The 21,770-nt window shown below is 45.3% G+C and overlaps 1 protein-coding gene and 1 pseudogene across 1 annotated transcript in view; both read left to right on the top strand.

Annotated features, from left to right (window-relative positions):
- GLP2R (glucagon like peptide 2 receptor) overlaps nt 1–21,770 on the top strand; it is a 65,964-nt gene that overhangs the window by 42,281 nt on the left and 1,913 nt on the right. Inside the window, exons 10-11 of the mRNA XM_054571083.1 lie at nt 6,131–6,219; nt 12,925–13,063. Coding sequence (XP_054427058.1) covers nt 6,131–6,219; nt 12,925–13,063 — 228 coding nt within the window. The remainder of the gene's footprint in view (nt 1–6,130; nt 6,220–12,924; nt 13,064–21,770) is intronic.
- Nucleotides 15,147–15,773, top strand: LOC129068713 (synaptosomal-associated protein 23-like; annotated as a pseudogene).

Genomic DNA, 21,770 nt, shown 5'->3' with positions numbered 1-21,770 from the left:
ATTCAGGGGAGTGGTCTGCCTGATCCAGATGGCTGCTGCTGTGTGGCGGAGGAGTCAGCACCGGGATCCTGCCAGCTACTCTCTCCATTCTCTCCCCAAAACCTTCGTCTCCAGTCTCTCCCCAAGAGTCTGTAGACAACTCTGCGCCCCCTTTAGCCAGGGATCTACTATCTGTGGCTGCCACTCTGTACTAAGCAAGGCAGAGTCCCTCCTGGGGACGGGGCTATCGGGTCCTCTCATGCTATTGCTGCTCGGGGAAGTGGTCTGCCTGAGCCAGATGGCAGCTGCCATATGGGGGATGAGTCAGCACCGAGATCCTGCTGATCACTCTCTCAGTTCTCTCCCCAAAGCCTCCCTCCCCAGTCTCTCCTCTGGCGTCTCTAGCCCACTCTGCTCTCGCCACTGCCGAAGCCCAGGGTAACTGGCTGCAAATAAAAATTCATGCGTTGGCCCTTCAAATGGCTCTTCGTGTCTCCAGCTGCCTGTCTCTGGCAGAGAGCAACCCTGATGTTTTTTGCAGCTGGTTGTTATCTGTGTAGTTTTTGGGCTCTGGTGCTGTGGGCTGGAGATCCCTGCTTATAGTTTAGACCCCGCTATTCTCAGGGGGACCCAACTGGCCGTTTCAATATCCTTCTGCGGCTGTTACCTGTGGGTGCCCCGCCCACCTTCTCGAGTTTCTACTGCACTCCTTACCAGTTAAGTTTTGCTAAAGCTGATTCTTCTGTCTGTCTGAGGTTATAAGGCTCCTCTCTCACCACTGTTCAGTTGTTTGTTCCAGGTGATTTCTCCACAATTTAGTTGTAATTCCAGGTTGGTCCTGGGAGGAGGTCAGTGTAACTTCCACTTACTCCTCCGCCATCTTGATTCCATCAGGTCTTGTTTTCTTATCCATTAATCTAACTTCTGTCTTTTGATTGGAACATTTAAGCCGTTTACATTTAAAGTGATTATTGATTATTGATAGGTATGTATTTATTGCCATTTTATTATACATATTTATGTTTCTTCTTAAAGTAGTCTCTTTAACATTTCTTATAATATTGGTTTGGTGGTGATGAATCCCTTTAGCTTTTTCTTTTCTGGGAAGCTCTTTATATCTTCTTCAATTTAAAATGATAGCCTTGCTGGGTAGAACAGTCTTAGTGGTAGGTCCTTGCTTTTCATCACTTTGAATATTTCATGCCAATCCCTTCTGGCCTAAAATGCTTTCATTGAGAAATCAGCTGATAGGCTTATGGGAGCTCCCTTGTAAGTAACTGTCTTTCTCTTGCTCCTTTTAAGGTTCTCTCTTTGTCTTTAACCTTTGGCATTTTAATTATGATGTATTTTGGGGTGGACCTCTTCGGGTTCATCTTGTTTGTGAGTCTCTATGCTTCCTGGATTTGTGTGTATTTTTCCTTCACCAGGTAAGGGAAGTTTTCAGTCATTACTTCTTCAAATAGATTCTCCATACCTTGCTCTCTGTCTCTTTTCCTTCTGGTACTTCTGTGATGTGAATGCTGTCATGTTTGATGTTGTCCCAGGGGTCCATTACATTATCCTCATTTTTTAAAATTATTTTTTTTAATTTTGCTGCTCTAATTGGGTATTTTTTGCTATGTTGTCTTCCAAATCATTGATTTGATACTCTGCTTCATCTAATCTGCTGTTGATTCCTTTGTGTATTCTTCACTTCAGATACTATATTGTTTTTTCCTGACTGGTTATTTTTTATGGTTTTTATGTCCTTCTTTTATACTTACTATTTTTGTTGAAGCCCTCACTGAATTCCTCAATTCTTCCCCTAAGTTCCTTGAGCATCCTTATAATCATTGTTTTGAACTCTGTATCTGGTAAATTTCTTGCCTCCACTTTAGTTCTTTTTCTGGGAATTTCTTCTGTTTTTATTTTTTCATTTGAGACATGGTATTTATATCCCCATTCTGGCTGTTTGTATTTGTTTCTGTGTATCTGGTAGGTCCATGTGTCTCCCAGTCTCTGCAGGGTGGTCTTACGTAGTAGGCAGTCTGTGGGACTCAGTGGCACTGTCCCTCTGATCACTTGAGTGGGGTGCTCCAGGAATGTCTCTTGCATGGCTTATGTGAGCCTTACTGTTGTAGTTGAGTCTTGATTGCTGTTGGCCCATCTGTGCATGGAGCTGACCCTTATGCTGGCTGACTGTGAGGAGTGACCCCAACCACAGTGTACAAGCTTCTGTGTAGAGGGGTGACCCCAGGAAGCATATTTGCCCCAACAGGATCCGGTGTTTGTCAAGACCTCCATTTGGGTGTGCCATTTATACAGCTAATTGGGTCATACTGTGATGTGATCTAAACCCAGCCACTGGGTGTGTTGGTTCTGAGACCTCTTATTAGGGACTCCAGAGCAGATCAATGTCAGATGCTGCCTATGACCAACGCTGGGCAAGCTGTTAAAAGCTGCAAAGTGATCCACAATTGGTAGCTGCCTGTGCTGGGCCTGTGTGCACATGGGAGAGGCCACGCTGCATACTGCGACCAGCTTTCACTGGTATCAGGCCTGGGACAAATCAGCAAAAGACCCAAGACACTCTGAGATCTGCCTCTACCTGCTAGGCTGTCCATCAGACTCAGCCACACAAATGCAAGTTAAATGAGGCAGATTCTCAGTGAGTCACCAGGTAAGTACCAATAGTGTTCACCAGGTTAATTAATACAGGTTCCAACTTGGCACCATTGCTGGGTCTGTGACCATTCAGCAAAAGTCTCCAGGTACGCCTAGGCCAGCAGCCACCTGTCTCAGACCTATGAATCCTTGTGGTGGGGTGGGATCTCAGGGAGTCCCCAGAGTGGAGCCAGCAGAGTTGATTGGCTAAAACAGATTGAGATTTGACTTTGTGAAGGGAGAGCTTTGCATAGGAACGGTGATACCTGTCAGCCACAAGAGAAGATGCCCTTTACCCTAAAGCCATGTAACTCAGCCTCTCCCTGTGTGTCTGGCACCCCCAAGCTTGCCCAGAATTTCTTGAGAGTATTTAAGAAAGCCTGCAATGTGGGCCCAGGCTGGCTTGCACCAGGATGTCCCACAGCCATGTGCAAGTTTGGCAGGGTGAAGCCCCAAGGAGTCAGCAGGGTAGGGCTAGCGTTGCTCTCTGGGCCAATGCCACATGGAGGGGAGTGCTTGACCCAGGAAAGATGGCATCTGTGGGTGGTGTGGGAGACGACTCAACACAAGGACATTGGTGGCTGTGCCTCCCTCTAGCCCTCTCCCCGAAGCTACACAACACAGTCTCTCCCTATATGACTCCTGTTCCCCCTGAGTCACTGTTCCTCGGCTGGAGCCCGGGGTGAGTGCCACTAGTGAGATTTTGTGCACTGGTCCTTTAGGAGGGTGCTTGGATTTCCATTAGTCTTCGTCTCACCTGGGAAGACAGAGTCCCTGCAGATTTTCACAGCCACATGCTATGTGGGCTCCTCTTCCTGGCACTGCTGCTTTGGGCTGGGGAGCCTGCTGTGGGGGTGAGAACACTCCTCAGTGGGGGCCTCTGCCGCTGAGATAGCCATCCAGATTCTTAGTTGCTGCACATGATTGCAGGGCCAGATCTTTTTACATCTTCACCCCTCCTACCAGTTTTGATGTGGCTTCTTTTGTGTACCCGGAGTTAGAAGACTTCTTTCATCTTGTCTTTAGATTGTTATCCAGGTTCATTGTTCTATAATTTAGTTGTAATTTTGATGTAGTCCTAGGAAGAGGTGAGTGTAACTTCTACCTACTCCACCATCTTGGATCCTCTCCCTTAAGTCTTTTCAGTTTAAAAAATTACTACAACCAAAACACTTTTGCAGCCCTGCAAATGAAAGTGTGTATTATCTCCATTCTGCATTCCTTGTCAACCACTGTTCCATCAGTCCGCTTCCCCCTGCAGCCGACACAGTCTACGTTGGCTGTCTCCACTCCCCACATTTCACTCACAAAGCGAAGCCTGGCAGTCTGGCTTGTGCTCCCACCTGTGAACTGCAGCTTCTCTTTGGGAACTCCTTATTGCTAAATGCTCTTAATTTTGCTTAAATTTCATGTAGCCTTTAATCCTCCTCAAAACTCTTCCTGTTGTGTGCTACCAGGATACCATTTCCTTGTGGTTCACTCCAATTGCCCTAGCTACTTCTTCTTAGTCTCCTTTGCTGATCCCACTTCCTCCACCTTTCTCTTGTTACAAGGCTCTTCTCTTAACCCTCCTTTTCTCCCTGTTTACACAGTGTCCCTAGATAATCTCGCCTACTCCAGTGGCCCCATGCTCTGGCTGGGACCTCTCTTCTCAGAACCTGAAAGAAATATCTCACCGCGTGTCCAAAATTCCTGGCCTTCTCCCCCCGTCTCCCTCCACGCTCTCCCTCCTTCATGTGGTCACTCTCCTGGTGAATGGCACTACCGCACGTTTGAGATCTGAGAAAATGTGAGATCTTCTTTGACCCCCACATCCAACAAATAACAAAGGTCATTTCACTCACACTTCTTAGTAATTTTGAATCCATCTTCTCCTTTCCATCACTGATGCACCAGGGCTATTGCTTTACTTCACTTCTCCATCATCCTCCCCCAGGAACTCTGAAACTGCCTCCCAAGTGGTCTCCCCTCCTCCAGTCTTGCTTTCATCCAATCCATTCTCCACACTGGTACCAAAATCATCTTTCTAAAATTCAGGATGAAAATCTGATCAGGTTACTTGCCTGCTTCAAATTCACTGGTGGCTTTCCATTGCTTTCAAAGGACAACCCAAAGTCCTCAGTGGGACGCTGAAATGCTCTGCAGGAAGTGGCCCTCCCTCTATCTCCAGTGTCACTTCTCACAAACCTTGTTCTCATTCTTCAAGTCCTACCCACACTCAACCACTTGCTCTTCTGCCTCTCCAAGAGACTTGTGATTTCTCATGGGGTTGTCTTCAAGATGCTGGCCAGGGCTGCCACCGCATGAAGACTTGGCTGGGGATGGAGGACCAGCTACTAAGGTGGCTCATACATGAGGCCAGCCAGTGAGGCTGGTTGTTGTAGGAGGACTCAATTCCCCTATGTGGGTCTCTCAGCAGGCTCCTTGAGTATCCTCACCACAAGGGGCTTGCTTTCCCCCAGCGAGCAATGAGTGAAGTGAGACAGAGAAAAAGAGAGAGGGAGAAGAGAAGAGAAGAGAAGAGAAGAGAAGAGAGGGAGAGAGAGGGAGAGGGAGAGAAAGAGAGGATATGAGTAGCTAGACAGATAGACGATAGATAGATGGGTACCAGATGAAAGCTATCCTTTTGAGGACCTAACCTTAGAAGTCACATAGTGTCACTTTCACCATATTTTTTTTTTTGTTAGATGAAAATAACTAAATCTAGTTCACACTTCGAAAAGAAGGGGAACATTAGGCTTAGCCTTTTGATGGGAAAGGTATGAAAGAATTTGTAAGCATATCTTAACATCTCTACCAAGGCTGATAATGAAAAGCTGAATCTTCCTAGTTTATACAATTGTGGAAAGTACTCTGGGTAGTAGAGAACACACACTTTCCAGTGAATTCTGTGGCAGCAACAGGATATCAAATTGGATGCCAACAGCGCTGGATTTCTTTACAGAAGGGAAGCTGTGTGTCATTTTTCTTTCTTTCTTTCTTTTTTTTTTTTTTAGGTGAAGGGAGGATTGTAATCAAATAAATCTAGATTCAGTTAGGGACTCAGCCCTTACTAGCCTTGCAACATTGTGAATTGTACTTGCCTTCTCTGTGCTCTGTTTACTCATTGTATAATGTCATAAAAATAGTGTGTCTTCCTCAGAGGGTTAGTGTGAGGTTTCAATAAAATAATGTATGGGAAGTTAGCCAATGCCTGGACCGGTAAGTACTCAATAAATATTAGTTAATAATGATAATGTAAGTATCCATCTGCCTTTCTCAGATGACAGTGGGCTTCCCTGAGGCGGAAGAATAAACTAAATGGCTTTTCAGGACCCTTTCCCGGCTTCCAGTTGAGACGGCCTTAGGGACAGCGCGGATCCTGCGAGCTCTTACTGCCTGACTGGCTGAGTGCCACATCGCCCCTCATTTGCATGAACAAGGAACTGAGGCCCAGGCCCAGCATGACCCTGATATTCATAGCCATATGGAGTCCATCACTTACCCATGTCTGCTTTTGTTTTTTAAGGTCAATTTCCTCATCTTCCTGAAAATTCTCAAACTTCTCATTTCTAAGTTCAAAGCCCATCAAATGTGCTTCCGAGACTATAAATACAGGTGAGTGGCCTGAGATCAGTGTCCAATAGTCTAAGATTGTGGCTGTTCTGGCCAATGTCCTGGGGAGGGGAGATGAGTTTAATTAGTATGTTTATCTCCTAAGACAGGGGTATCAGGGACAGCCTCTATGAAAAAGGTGTAGCGGGACCAGGTAGGGCTTTTGCCAATGGTGACGACTTCCTGGTCCCATGGAAAGGAAGTAATTGGTGAGTTGTCAAGGACACACACACTCCCACAGTTGGAAACTGTTAACATGCTCTTAAAAATGGATGATTTACAGGGAAAGGAGAGAGTCACATGAAGGGAAATTAGTTAGTTGCCTACCTTCAGGAAGGGGTTTGAGGTCACAGAATAAGGACATGTTCATAACACAGAAGTGAATCTTTGAGTATTTCTGGAACTTTGGGATTTAAGACAACCAACTTTCTGTCTTCCTACAGTCACTCTTTCTTGGTGACTTACCTTCGCTATGTCCCACCTGCTGCTCTCCACAGTGACAGTAGTCCCAGTTCACGGCAAGTCAGACAATAGGTATTGAGGTGGGAACTGCTGTAAATACAAATGCATGAATGAGTGAACAAATACATGAATGAACGGCATAAAAAGACCCCTTCTTCCTTTTTCAGTTACTGTCTATGGGATGTGTCCACTGTAGCAGGGCTCTTGGGAAGGAATGTTTTAACCCAAACGAGGAGCTCTCGGGGTAGGGATTGTAGCCCACCGGGCAGGACAGAGGTGGGGGGTGTGAGAGGGTGGCAGTAGCTCTGCTTCTCACGCTTTCTGGGGCCACAGAGGGGCCTGACTCAGGTGTGCAGGGAGGGATTTTTTCCCATTCATCTGACAAACATTTAATGAACACCTACAATACGCCTGAAACTGTGCTTATAACGAAAGCTAAATAGGATGTGGACCCTGTTTGCGAGGAGCACATGTTCTAACATGCCAAGGGCCGGGACGCTGTGTGGAACATGCGTGAGGAGAGTGGGTGCTGGCCATGGCCCCAGCCTCACCGACTGACCGTGGGCAAGGTCACTTGGCTTCTCTGGGCCTGTTTTCTGCTGTGTGGAGTGAAAGTCCATGCCAGTTTCACCTCCTGCTCATAATGAGGATAAACAGAGGTGCTAGGCAGAGGTGCCCCAATATAACAGGATGTGAGGAGTGGCATTTGCCTAGAGTCCAGACCCCCAATCTTATCTACCTAAAACCCTTTCTCCAGGAGGTCAGATGGATAAACATACACAGCGCAGGACTGGGAAGATATATACTGTAGTTGGCCCAAAGATTTTGCAAACAGCCCCTAGCCCTGGGCCACTTGGGCTGGCCTGGACCACACAGAGCCTCTCTGCCTTTCTTTGTGCCTCTGATAGAGCCTTCAAGTGGATGACTGTTTCTTTGGCTCTTTTCCCAAGCCTCAGCCTCTCTTACCACTCTCAGAAAGTGGACGCCCAAGGCCAACAGCAGAGGTGCTCCAGTCTCCTCTGCGTGGGTTCATTCAGGGCGAGCAGTTCTTTTACCATCCAGGCTCAAGAGAAACCTGGGCACCTGGGAAACCCTCCAGAGGACAGCATTCCCAGAAGACAGAAGTAAGAGCAGACAAATGCCAAAGCACCACTTTCCACAAAGACAGAGCCTACACCCTGCTATTTCATGTCCCTAAAGCCCACCATGTACCACTTGGTCTTCCATGCTCCAGACCCACAGGGGTCCTTCCAGTAGCTTTCCATTCTGGAAGCTCCTAAGCATCTCCTGATAGTCGGCCTACGGCACAGGCCGCTGAGCCCCTCCACTGAACATTCTGGCTCAGGGAGTGAGGGATGGAGTCCCATCGCTGGACTTCCTACAGTCGAGTTCTCCAGGAGATACGGATACACAGCCAGCGTGGGGGACACTGGGCCAGATGAGAAGCTAGCCATGGCATTTTCGGGTCGGGTCAGGGAAGTTGTGTTTCTAAACCACTTCGATATCCCTTTCCAAGGTCTCCTCGAGAGTGATCCACGAGAGTGGTTTCCAAATTTTTCTGATCATGCATCTCTTTTAGTAAAGAAATTTTGAGCATGACCCTCATCATATATACATATGATCTGCTAAACTATTATATGCATTATAATTCACATAAAAAATAGAGAATTATAAAAGATGGGTGCAAATGAAGATACATAGAACTTCTACTACCTTCTTTTATTATATTTTCTTCCGAAACCAAATGGATCACCTTGCACAGCACTGATACATGACGCTCCATTGGGAGCCAAGGACCTAGGGAAGTATAAATAAAGGCACCGGGGAGACCCTCATGGCTGAGCAGAGACTTCATGTAGCTCTTTTGGGGAGAGAAAGAGTAACCCTGCCTGACATATATAATGTGTCAGAAAACTTCTTTTTCCTTTCCCCGCTCTTGTATGAGGAAAAAGCTTGAAAAGAAGACCCTTGGGACAGGCCTACCTGGGGGCCTCCCAGGATGAGCCACCTCATCTTGGCAAGTTTGCCACCACCTGGGGACTGTATTGGAGACCCATGTGTATGCCTGAGTGGCTGGGATTTTGGACGGCTGAACTCTCAAGGCACTAATATATAAACCAGACTGGACAACTATTCAGTCTTAGAGACTGTGGAAAATGGAGGTGACAGGGAGGGGGAAGCTTCTTCCAGTGCCCCCGGTCTTTGTAAAGCTGTCACTAGAAGATCCAGAAGCACATAGCGGTCACTAGCATGCTATTGGTGATCATGTCCTCCAAGTAGAGTGATGGGTGCTGTCGGGTCCTTGCTGGTGGCCTGAGAAACCACCACTGTCCTGTGGAGCTGCCTACCTAGTGGGAGGGAAGTTCATTCCCTGGTCTCTGCAGATAGGGCCAGGTAAGTACTGAGAATTTCCTGCTTTTTTGTGATGTTTCCTGCCATTTGGGTTGGCCATTTGCCTTCTGTTTACCGACTCTTTCTCTATGCAGAGTACGATACAATTGATTCGCTTATGCTTATTAATTAGCAAAGTGTCAGGGCCCTATCTCTGAGGACACACCCAGGCCACCACCTTATTTCACTCCTTGGGCTGGCAACTCCGACAGCAGCCATGAGCTCTTTTGCCCAAACAGTGCTGACTCCCTCATTTCCAAGACCCAGGAGGGCTGCTTCCGGCCACCCCCCGTGGGTCGTCAGCACCGCCAGCTCACCCTGCCTTCTCCCACGCTGGAAGGGCCCTCTCTTCCACACCCCCTCCATGTCTGTTTCCCGTTAGAGCCCTCTGCTGGGGTAAGGAGAACGGCATGTGGGCATCAGGGCCTAGCGCAGTTTTGTACAAAATTCCGGTAGGAACAGTCCCACCTCCAAGTTTCCTAGATTTTTGAGAACTTTCAGGACATAGCTCTCAAGATTTGGTCCCCCTCCAGGAGTCTATTTTAGGAACGTTTAAATTAAACACATTTAAGCTTTGCCAAAGAGGCCAGTTGCTAGGCTCTGGAGAACCCTCTGCAGGCCTAGCCCTCGTTTCTAGGCTCCTGCTGCTCCCGCGGAGGAAGCCGTGGCCGGTCCATCTGTCGGGCCTGGAGAGGGAGGCCGCGCAAGGCTGCGGGAGGGCAGCGGCCCTGGCCCGGGGACAGACACCTGCAGACCCTCAGCGCGGCTGGACCTCCCCTCTCCTTGTGGCTGCAGCGTGGAGGCTGCTCGCTCCCCCGGAAAAACGGCCTCAACTGTCCCCGCGATGCGTGGGACAGAGCTCTTAATGAATTTATCAAGGAGAATCATTTTTTTAACATGCTAAACCCAGGAGCTGTTTCTGAAAAGACTTTCTGGTAGGCAAGCAAAGATGAAAAATGTCACAAATGGAAGTAAAATTGATCCAAGTCCTTGAGGTTATAAGCAACTTGAGGGCAGGGAAGGCTTCTTTCTAAACAGGGATAGCTAAATTTTAGTAATCATTCATCATGTATCAGATACCATTTATTCTGAGGGTTTACTATGTGTTAATCCTTACAAGGACACTGTTATATATTATTAATAGTAATATTTTATTTTTATTTCAATATTATATACATTATTATTGGTATAACCTCATTTTTTCTACCAATAAAAAGGTTAAAAAAATTTGCCCAAGGCCACATTGCTAACAATTGGCCATGCTGGGATTTGAACCCAGGTCCCAGATACTCTCCTGCCTTTGACCCCAGCTCCTCCCCCGCCACTGTACTCTCTCATGTGCTGCAGCAGATATAAATATTTATTGAATAGCTAAATGACTGCCATAAACTAAACTACTTAAATAAACACGTGAATAAAGATGAAAAATAAGCATAACCCCAGTTCATAAGAGTAAACTGCTATAGATATTTATGGCTTTTTATCTAAACAGGGACACAAATAGTACTTTGTCTGAGAGAAGTTAGAATGAAGTGAGGAGTGGGAAATCCCTTCTGACATCCATCCCAAGACTTGGTAGTTACTAAAATGGCCCGAAACTTCATAAAAAGCTTGTCATTCTCTAAAAATCATCCCATACTAAATGTGGGATCTTGGATTGGATCCTGGTACGTGAAAAGAACATTAGTGGAAAAACCGATGAAATTTGAATAAAGTCTGGAGTATAGTTATTAGTCACATACTAGTGTTGGTTTCTCAGTTTGGATAAATGTACTGTGATTATGTAAGATTTTAACATCAGGGAAAACAGAGCAAAGGGCATCTGGGAACGCTGTACTATCTTGGTTACTTTTCTACATATCTAAGATTACTCCAAAATAAAAAGTTTATTTAAAAAAACAATGCCATAGCAAGCCTGTAGGAATAAGGTGATGGTGAGACACAGGTCCGTTTTAAAGAATGCAACTAGAGCAAGCGTCCCGACCTCAAACGCTCGCAAGGCCCAGCAGGCTGGTTGTGGGTGGAAAGCACATGTCCCCTCTACAGGGACAGCCACCATCAGGCTGTGGCTGACAATTGCCGAGCAGAAATCTGGGCCCGATCTCCCCATTTTTCAAAAGAAGCTGCAAATCTGGACATCATTTCTTAAAATCTCCTTATCATTTAAAGGTGGCTTCAATTACAAAAATCACTTCATAGTAGAAGCAGAAAATGTTCGGAGGTCAAATACAACTCACGTTGCCATTTTGCAAACTCCAAGCTAGAGGGTTTTAAAACACTCCTGGAAATTAAAAACAAAACAAAAAATCCATCTTGAAGTAGTCTCTCCTTGGGAGCACCTTGCTGTTGCTTCGCTTAGTGAGCGTTGCATGGGGGGATCTGAGCGCAAGAGTACATGTGAGCTTGCACAGGGCAACGACATAACCAGGGCTTGTGTCTCAGACCCATTCCCCCACCCCTTGGCCTCTCCTTGACGGTCAAGGCTGTGGGCACAGCTCATGTGCCTGGGTAGAGTCCCTCTTTCTGGGTGACTCCTGCTGCTGCTCAGCTCCTAGTGGCTTTAGGTCCTTTTAGGGCACAATGGTGAGTTGTTCTGGTTCCTTGATGACGTTGCAGTCGAACGGCTTTCACAGACCCAGGATTTATAGTAAGCGCTGCTTTCTTTTGGAGAGAGTTACGCCTTCCTGAAGACACTGCCCATGAGCTGCTACTGACCCTCCAGGTTTCTTTGCTTTTCCTTCCAGGGGGCTGGGGGGAGACCTCCTAGTCTGGCCCTTTAAGAAAGTGAGTTGGGCTAAAAAAACTCATTATAATTAAGCTCTTTTCCCCCAATGTCTATAAAACAGTAGCTTTGTTTGTGCTTTGAATATGACTCACCCTTGCTAATGGAGTGAGTTCTAAATCAAAAAGCAGCTCAATGGTAAAAACAGTTATTTTCAAATGTGGCTGCTTATCAGAATCCCATGGGGGATTCCTCAACAACTCACCTTCCTGGGGCCCGGACTACGGAGCTTCTGATTCAGAGAATCGTCACTGGGGCCAGGAAGGTGTGTGTGTGTGCGGCTCCGTAAGGCATGCTAATAGCCAAACACTCAACCATGTTCAGGAACCACCGGTATGTGATATGGAATGTTTGGGCCGCAGCTGTGCACTTCGCACGTGGGTGGTACCAAGGAATGTTTGTGCCTTTTTTGTGAGGAGTGGATACAGCTTCTAGACAGCACTTTTTTATGAGGAGGATCAGATTCTCATTTCCTGTGCCCTTGCTGTCACCTGGGCTGAGGGGCAGCACGAGGGCTGATGGGGGAGCCCGGCATGGGGCGCGCAGGGCCTGAGTATGGAGTCAGAAGCCCCGCTTCCAGGTGGGCATTTGGCACTTAGTGGCTCTGTGACCCTGGGCAAGCACTGGTTTCCCCCTTCTCTGCTCAGTGAAGCACTGACGTTGGAAGTCCTGAGAGAGACAGAGACAAAGGCACCAGCGAGCCAGGCAATAAGACATTTGTCAAATGGTGTAGGTGGAGTGCCCCAGGGTGACAGCCATGTGAATGGAAATGTATCCACCAGGCAAAATGTAGGTGTATCTGTAGGTATCATCATCTATGTGGGAGAAATCAATCATTCGTTCATTCATTCAATTCACGTTTTCTGAGCGTCTGCCATGAGTCAGGTGTTGGGATGCACCAAAGAGCAAGACCACAGTGGCCCTTAAGGTATTCAATGTGTAGCCAAGAAAACATACTGGAAAATCAACTGTTTGTCAATGTAACAGCTACAGTAAAGGCATGCAGAGAAGAGCAGGAAATGTTGTCTATTCCCAATGTGGCCCTCATGATAGTTATTTGGTTGTTGTTGCAGGTTGGCAAAATCAACGCTGGTTCTCATTCCTCTACTGGGTGTTCATGAGATTATCTTCTCTTTTGTGACTGATGATCAAATCGAAGGATTTTCAAAACTTATACGACTCTTCATTCAGTTGACACTGAGCTCCTTCCATGTAAGTAGGCATCTGAACCAGGATGCCTTGGCTTTGGAGAAAACAGAACGCCCTTGGTCCACACAGACTCAAAATTGAGAAAGCCCACGGGTGGAAATAAGAGCTCTAGAATCAGCAGGCTTTTTCTGTGCGAGGCTTTGGCGTTAGAAGGGAGGGTAGGTGGAGGTGTTGCCTTGCTTCTGCCAGCATGATGTGGTGACTAAGAGGCAAAAAACGGCCTGTTTCCTGGGCTGTAATTGTTGGTGTGACTCAGGGTCATATTAACCGTGTCGACGTGAAGCCTTTCATTAAGTGCCTATTTTTGCTGGGCTCTCTGCAGAGCATTGTGCAAAGTGAAGGTTGTCTTCACCTCAGGTGCTGTACTCAGAACACAATACAACTTCAGCAGGAACCAATGGACTGAGACCAGAAGGCTCTTGAACCTTGACAGATGTGTGGGGGCTGAAATAAGAAAGAGGAGGCCAGCTGTGGTTTATTTCCCTGGGTATTTTAATTAGCCATTGCTTGAATTGTTATCCATTACTCAGTAGCTTAAAGTGAGAGTAATTGGTTTTATTCTCATGGCTCTGGGAGTTAGAGATCCAGCTAGGACATGACAAGGGTGGCTAACTTCTGCTCTATGGGACCTGCTGGGGCTGAAACTTACAAGATGCCTTCTCCAGGCGTATGTCTGGTTCCTAAGCTGGAAAGGCTCGGACGTCTAGGCTGGCTGGAGTGGCTTTATTTGGGTCAAGTTTCTGGGGCTTCCTTTCTCACTGTCAGCTACATTCCTTAGTCCCATACTGTCTTAGAGCCTTGCTCTCTGTGTGTTCCCTCCCCATGGTTTCTCTGGCAGGGCAGACGTACTTCCTATGGCAGTTCGGGGCTCCTAAGAGCACAAAATCAGGAGCTTCCAGGCCTTCTAAGTACCTGAGTTTTGAACTTGCATAATGATACTGCTGCATTCACTGTTTAAAGCAAGTCACAGACCCAGCCTTACTGAAGGGGAGAAGACTGCACAGGGCATGAAAACTGGGAGGCATGGCTCATTAGCAAAGGCCACTAATGCAAAAGACTACCACAAATAGTGTGGACACAGCAAAGGCCCCACACAGTAGTAATGTTGGAATTAATCATCTTAAAATGCTAGTATAGGAGCAGGATTTCCAGAATGGAGAAGACAGAAGCTTGGCAAATCCTGTCTGCAAAAAGCAAATATAAAATTGAACATAATTGTCAATAATATCCATTTCAGGGCCCTGGAAATCAACCAAAGGCATACAAAAGATTGAGAAGAGTTTATTCAAGAAAAGTACTGAACCTGAGTAAAAGTAGTGGGAATCTGTGCTTTTTTTTACCCTGAGATTGTTCTTGTCCTCCAACCCCTCCCTCATCAGTGAGCAAATTCTAGTGAAAACTCACAGCTTCACTGGAGAAAGGGGCTGACTTGACATAGATCAGCGAGCAGAAAAAGCCCACTTTCCTGGGTGCTGTCAGATACAGTAATGATCCTAGTGGCAAAGGAACAAGGAAAGACAATGTCACAGTCTGAGCCTGTGGTCTTAGTTGGGGCAGAGAGGCTCAATATCAGATTAAGGTGGCAGAAGAAAGCATCAATGAACTTGAAGATAATTCAATTATGATTACCCAGTCAGAGAAACAGGAAAAATAAAGAATGAAGAAAAATAATAGCACTTCAGAGATCTGAGAAATGCCATTAAGAAAATCAACATACACATATGGGAGTTTTTCTATCTCCTTTCTCCAGAAAAAGGTAGAAAAATCATTTGGAGAAATAATGGTTGAAAATTTTCCAAATTTGATGAAAAACATTAATCTAGGTATCCAGTAAGCTCAATGAGCTCCAAATAGGATAAAACAAAAAGTTTCACATCTAGAAACATTAGAGTCAAACTTCTGGAAGCCAAATACAAAGAGAAAAATAACAGAAAAATGACTTATTCCTTAGGGGGACCAGCAATGCAATGCCAGCTGAGTATTATTAGAAACGATGGAGGCCAGAGCTGCCGTGGCCAGATGGGAATGACCAGAACTCCTTGAATATCCACATTTCAGTTTCTGTGCCTCTCAAGAGTTTTAATTCATTGTGGATAATATGTCATCAGAAGAAATTAAGTCGAGGTACCACCAGGTTACTGATGAGTCTCTGGAAAGTACAAGGAGGATCCTGGGTTTAGCCACTGAGCCTCAGGAAGCAGGAATCAAGACTGTCACTACACTGAATGAACAAGAGGAACAACTAAACCATACAGAGAAAGGCATGCACCAAATCAATAGAGACAGAGTGAGGCAGAGAAGATTTTAACAGAACTCAGCAAGTGCTGTGGCATTTGCATCCGTCCATATGACAGGATGAAGAACTTTGAGTCTGCTAAGTCTTATCAGGCAACCAAGGGTGATGGCAGAGACAATTCTTCTAGTAATGTTGGCTCTAAGCAGCCAGGCTGAGTGACAAATGGTCAGCCTCAGCAAGCAACCACAGGAGCGGCCAGTGGTGGATCCATTAAACATATAGCAAATGATGACAGAGAAGATGAAGTGGAGGAGAACCTGACTCAAGTGGGCAGTACATTTCCTAGGAAATCTAAAAAACATGGCCCTGGACATGGGCAATGAGATCGATACTCAACATCGACAGACAGGCTGGATCACAGAAAAGGCTGGCATCAACAGAGCCGGAATTTGGTCTCTCCTAGAGCCGGCCTACTGAAATTACTAGCGCTGGAGCAAGACACTCACTGACAGCTAAAGTGCTGCCATACTTCTTTACCATTTCCTCACTTGCCTAGCTCTTCCTTCAGAATCATCGCCTTCTCAGAGCTTGAAATTTTGGTTCCATACTCTTCTAATCAAGAGATAATGTGGAAGAAGGGCATGGAGTAACTACCCCACAGTTTCTTATTTTCTCTTTTTCCCTTGAGGGTAGGCTGTTGCTCAGCCTTCCTTCTAGTATTTTCTCAGTTTATACTCTTAGCTTGGCTTTCATACATCACACATAGCATTGGTTTTCACCCTCCTCATTTACTGGAGCAGGTTCTTTGGCTTTCAAGATTTGGAGGCATTGCCAAAGACAGCCATGAAAAAGGAAGCTGAGGGCAGGGGCCTGAGAATGCGAGGAGAAGCGAGAAATAAGAGGTGTTTATCTCAGTCAGACCTGCAGGCCACAGAGCAAAAAGTTACATAGCCACAATAAAGATGCAGTTGGGCTTAGATTTTGTTATTGCCAATTCAGGCTAATACTTGGTTTTGGAGCTTTTATATACAACATTTTTTTATACCTCACAACTTTATAACCTCTGCTTCAAAAAAATAATAGCATGACTTTTTTTGAAATGAGCTTAATTCCTAAACTCTTGGTGATTCATGTATATACATAGATTCTGTGATCACATTTCATACTGCATCATATAGGAACACTTTGTACAAATGCATGGCATTTTATTTTCATATTATTAACATCATGGTTCCAATTCAATCCTATTAACCTCATAAATTTGTCATTAGTCTTTGAAGAAAAATATATAAATATGTGTGTGTATCATGAGAATTTCTCTCTAAAGCAGGGCTTTAAATTTGGAAGGAAGTTTGAAAAAATACATCATTTGATTTCAGATTTACCTTAATGTCAAGAATTATGTTTAGACAGGAAAAAATAACCTTGTTTTGATCTCAGGTAGAAACATCATTAGATTGCTTTTAGTTTTATGTAGATGTAGACTTTTAAAAAGCTAGAATTCTATTTAACTAAAAGTGATTTGGAAAACTATGGTTTTGGTTTGATTATTGATGATTGCACTATCATTCTCTTAGCCTGGCATATTGAACTATGTTCAGAATCATGCCTATTTAGATCCTGAACAGTGTTATAAGAATCTGATTGGTATTTGTCACCTTTTCTTAAGAGCTAGCACCTGCATACTTCAAAGCTATTGTTATGGATTGGTTTGACCAATAACCACTGCTTGATTCTTACAATTAAATTTTGTGACCGAAAGAAGGAAAGAGAGAGAGAGAGAAGAAGGAAAGAAAGAAAGAAAGAAAGAAAGCAAGCAAGCAAGCAGGCAGGCAGGCGCAATGGAGGCCCTCGAGCAGTGGAACGACATAATTAAAATGCTGAAAAGAAACATAGTTTAATCAAGAATGCTGTATTTAGCAAAAATTATATTTTGAAATTAAGGTAAAATAAAGACATATGCAAATAAACAGAGACTAACAGAATTTATTGCCAGCAAACCCTCCGTAAGAGAAGCAGCAAAGACAATCTGTCAGGGTGGAAGAAAATAGCAGGAGTCAATAACTCAAATCCACATGAAGAAATAAAAAGCACTAGGAAAGGTAAATACATAGGTAAATATGAAAGATATAAATATATGTTTTTCTAATTTATTGAACTGATTTTAAAAACATAAGATTTAATAAAGTAATTATAAACATTATCGTTATAAGCTGTATTATATAATGACCTAATATCTTACGACACTGAAAGCACTAAAGAACAAGGAAGAAGGGAGCTGCACTGAAGAAAAGTTTCTATATCCTACCAGAATTGTTAGTATTAATATGAAATGGCTTATGAGAAGTTAAGATGCATGTTGTAACCTCCAGTACAAAACTAGGAAACTTAAAAAAATGTAGTAAGAAAAGCTGCAGAGCAATTAAAATGGTATACTAGAAAATACCTGTGTACCCCCAAACACTCCCAAGATCATCAAATCCTCACATTATCTTGTGAGGGAGAAATTATTATACCATTTTAAAAATGAAGGAACTGAGACTCAAAGAAGAACTTGCAAATTCTAGTGAGTGCTGGAGATCTGTATGCAGCGGTTAGCTTAAGCCCCTGCTTGTAACCATCACACCGTTGTGCCCCTCGGGTGCCCCTGAAGGTCAGAACTAGGAGAGACCAAATTCCCTACACAAGAGTCTTACGGAGATGCCACCGGCCAGGGCCAGCGGCTGCCGCTCCGGGGCCAGAGTGGAGGCGACGTGCCTGTCCGCTGCGTGCTCACGGAAGGCCAGGCAGGCAGAGCCCGTGGGGTGGTCTGAGCAGTGGGCAATGGCCATTTTTTCCCTCCTATTAGATCTGAACTTTGTGAGGCTTTGAACGGAGACAGAGGACCAATCAGTATACAACCATGTTTAATTTATGTCAATCTTTTGGGAGATTTCAAAAGCTAAGGTTTAGTAATTTGAGTTTCCTATCTTGTTTGGTTTTAATCTTCTTTGAAAGGTAATCCCAAATTAGAAAAAAACAATAACAACAAAAAGCTGCAGCTGTTGTATCAGTAGTACTTGGTGGCCTTTTTGCCCCGCTAAGGAACAGGTTCCTGAGAAGGAATTCTAGCCTATCATGCTCTTCTGGCAAGGGAGCATGTTGATGTCATCTACTGCTATATAACAAATGACCCCAAATGTCATGGCTTAAAACATCATCTCTTGATCTCTTTCCCCTGCATCATCTTGTGGTTCCATGAGCTGGGCTATCTGGACTCAGTGTGGTGGTCCTTTTGATACATGTAATTTTTGGCTGGTGCTGCAATCATCTGAAGCCTCGATTGGGCAGGAACGTCCAAGATGGCTCAGTCGCATGGCTAGACATTGACCTAGGCTGTTGGCTGAGCTCAGCAGAGGCTACCGGTTAGAGAGTCACAGTTCTCCTCCAAGTGGCCTCTCTGTGTAGCTTGGGCATCTCCCACCATGGCGGCTGGACTCTTGGAGCATCCTGAGAGCAAATGTTCTGAGACAGAGAAAGTAGAAACTTCCAACTTTCTTGAGGCTCAGAAGGCCCAGAATGTCACTTTTATCGTGTTGTATTGGTAGAAGGAGTCACAAGGTTATCTCAGATTCAAAGGAAAAATAAGGTCCACCTTTTGACGTGAGGAATAGCATATGCCTATGGGGAGGGGAGGGATTGCTGGAGCTGTCTCTGGAGAGTAGCTACCACACTGGCTCCTTTGGATCTGCAGCCAGACAGAGCTCTGCTCACCATAGTGCCACACCGAGGAAGGCGAGAAAGCAGGAATCTGCAACTGAGCCAGAGAACACACTTCGGAGGTGTGTGCGTGGTCAGAGGCTTTCCACCTTCTTAATACCCCTGCATCCCACCAGGCAGAGGTGAGAATATGTTTGGACAGGTGCGTGGGGGCATATTTGGTGAGTCATACCATAGTGAATCAGCAGGAATCAGCATTGGACCTAACAGCTTCCTTTTCTTGCCATTTTTGAGGATCCCTCACTCTTACAAGGGCTTATTGCTTAGCGATTTTCATCACTTCCTACCACTGAGGATCTTTGGAGAGACTGACAAGTGGAGGTGACATATGTCCTGTGGGACCTCTCTCTTCACACTTACTTTATTAGGATGAGACTTGACCAGACTCCAGGATGTTCCTAAAACAGTGAATCAAGAACCTGAGGGAATGACAGACATGCTTGCGAGGTGGGCTCCTATTTCAGCTAACTCATTTATGAGAATTCTGATGCCCTAAACTACCCTTCTAATATCCTGTGCCCAGAGGCCACTGCTACCAGCCCTGCCCACTATGCAGGGCACCTGCGAACCACCAATGAGATTGCATGTGTGAAAATGATTAGCTGGTACCACCATGCCCCTATTTAGGAGCTATAGCCTTGGACGCATAAGAGAAGAAAAATTCCACATGGCTGGGGAGAATCCAACATTTGATTGATGTGATAACCAGCATGACGATGTCTGGCTTCCATGAGGAAGAGCATAAAAATCTTCCCCCAGGGCAATGTTTCATAATTCCTTTTCAATTTCATCATTTTTCCCAGCGCTGAACCTCCCTTACCAGCAAAGGGGTTGAGAGAAATGCTACTAGGAGAAATGGGACAGTCAGCCTGCACTGGGACCTTCACGTTGGAATATGTTCTTTCCTTGTGAATTCTGGCATTTTATGAGATTCTTCCTGTAAACACTCAAGTAATTGGGCCCAGTACACATACCCAGCTTCAGTATATTGGACATATAGCCCCAACCCATCACGTCACAGGGAAAGCCATGGCATGTAGGTTATCACATATAACTGTTTAATAAATCAGGGAGTGTAGGAGTCTGGAAAAACAGTGGAAACAAACGTTAACTCAAGCATCTTTGATTCCAGGCCTCTAGCAGTTAGGCAGTGAATCCAGAGAACTGTTCCAACGTCAAAAGATGATCTGTTTATTGAAAATTCCCCGACACAAACAGCTTGATAATTGAAAACGCCGCATAAAGGTGGCCTGTTGTTTTCATTGTGATCCTTGGGTCTGGAATTCTGAATAACTAGGAAGAGAACAGAAAGAAATGGTCCTATCATATTTTATAAGTGGTCTGACAATGTGCCAGGCAAGACTCTTTCCGTTGTATGTGGCAGAAACCCAACTCATCCATTCATTCCCTCAGTCATTCACTTATTTATTCAATAAATATTACTGAGCTCCTATTATGTGCCAGGCATTTTTTCTAGGTGCTGTGGTTCTGGCAGTGAAAAGACTTAAAAAAAAAGACTAGATAAAGATGCTAGTCTTGTTTGGAGTTGGGGGAGGGACATATAATAACCATGTTGACAAATAATTAATATAATTCTGGTGTTGTATAAAATACAAAATATAAAACAGAGTTCTGTGATAGTGACTGGAATGGCCACCAAAAACTGAGTGGTCAGGGAACGCCTTTCTTTGAGGTGATAGCTGAGCGAAGGCCTGAATTTTGAGAAGTTAGGTAGCTATTTGAAAGAAGAATTTTTCAGAAAACAAAAATGTGAAGGGCCCTAGGAAGAAATTGGCTGTGGTTGCTGGTCTCCAACATGGCTCCAATGATCTTTATCTCCTGGTATTGGAGGCTTTGTGTGGTCCTCTCTCACACTGAACAAGGTCGGCACGTGTAACCATTGAACTACTGTAGACATGAAGGTACGTGACTTTTCAAGGCAGGTCCTGAAGGGGACATGGCTTCTGCCTCACTCCCTTGGCTTGGTCCCTCTGGGGGAAAGCCAGCTGCATGTCATGAGGACACTCCAGCAGCTCTATGGAGGGAGACAGAGGCCTCCCACCAACAACCAGCGCCAACGGCCAGGCATGTGAGCCACTGTGGAAACCAGTGAAGCCTTCAGGTGACTGAAGTCCCTACTGACATTTTGACTGCAACCTGAAACACCACGGTGAGGCAGACCAGCCAGCAAACCACTGCCAGATTCTTGGCCCAGTGAAAGTATGTGAGATAATAAATCTGCATGGTTTTGGTCCACTGAGTTGCACAGCCACAGGTAACTACTGCATGAACCTGAGATGCTGGAGGAAGCCAGAGGCCCGCTGGCTGGGATACAGGGGCCCAGGGGAAGCGCGGCACCAGAAGCAGCGTGACACGGACACAGCCCAGATCACCTTAGTGCCTGCAGGGATTACATTTTATTTCCATCTAAGTGCGAAGAGAAACCACTGGTGTGAAATCATCTATCCTTGCTAAAGAAATATTTTGACAAGGGGAAGGGGTGTTTACTATCTCAGAAATGAAAACGTCAGAATTAGGCATCGCTAGACCCAGATACTCAGCCAGTATCATCAGAATCCTTTCACTCTCGCCAGCCTCTGTTTCTCTCTCTGTTGGCTTCATTCTCAGATGGGTTTTCTCCATGTAGCTGGCAAGATGCCCAGAAGTATCCCCAGGCTTATTTTGACTATAGAGCTGCCAAATCTAGGGAAGACG

The sequence above is a fragment of the Pteronotus mesoamericanus genome, unplaced genomic scaffold, assembly GCF_021234165.1.
Source record: "Pteronotus mesoamericanus isolate MK-2021 breed Mesoamerican mustached bat unplaced genomic scaffold, CSHL_Meso_final contig_22, whole genome shotgun sequence".
NCBI classification, from domain to species: domain Eukaryota; kingdom Metazoa; phylum Chordata; class Mammalia; order Chiroptera; family Mormoopidae; genus Pteronotus; species Pteronotus mesoamericanus.
The sequence above is the reverse complement of the archived record's forward strand: the minus strand, read 5'-3'. Positions and strand labels throughout refer to the sequence as shown.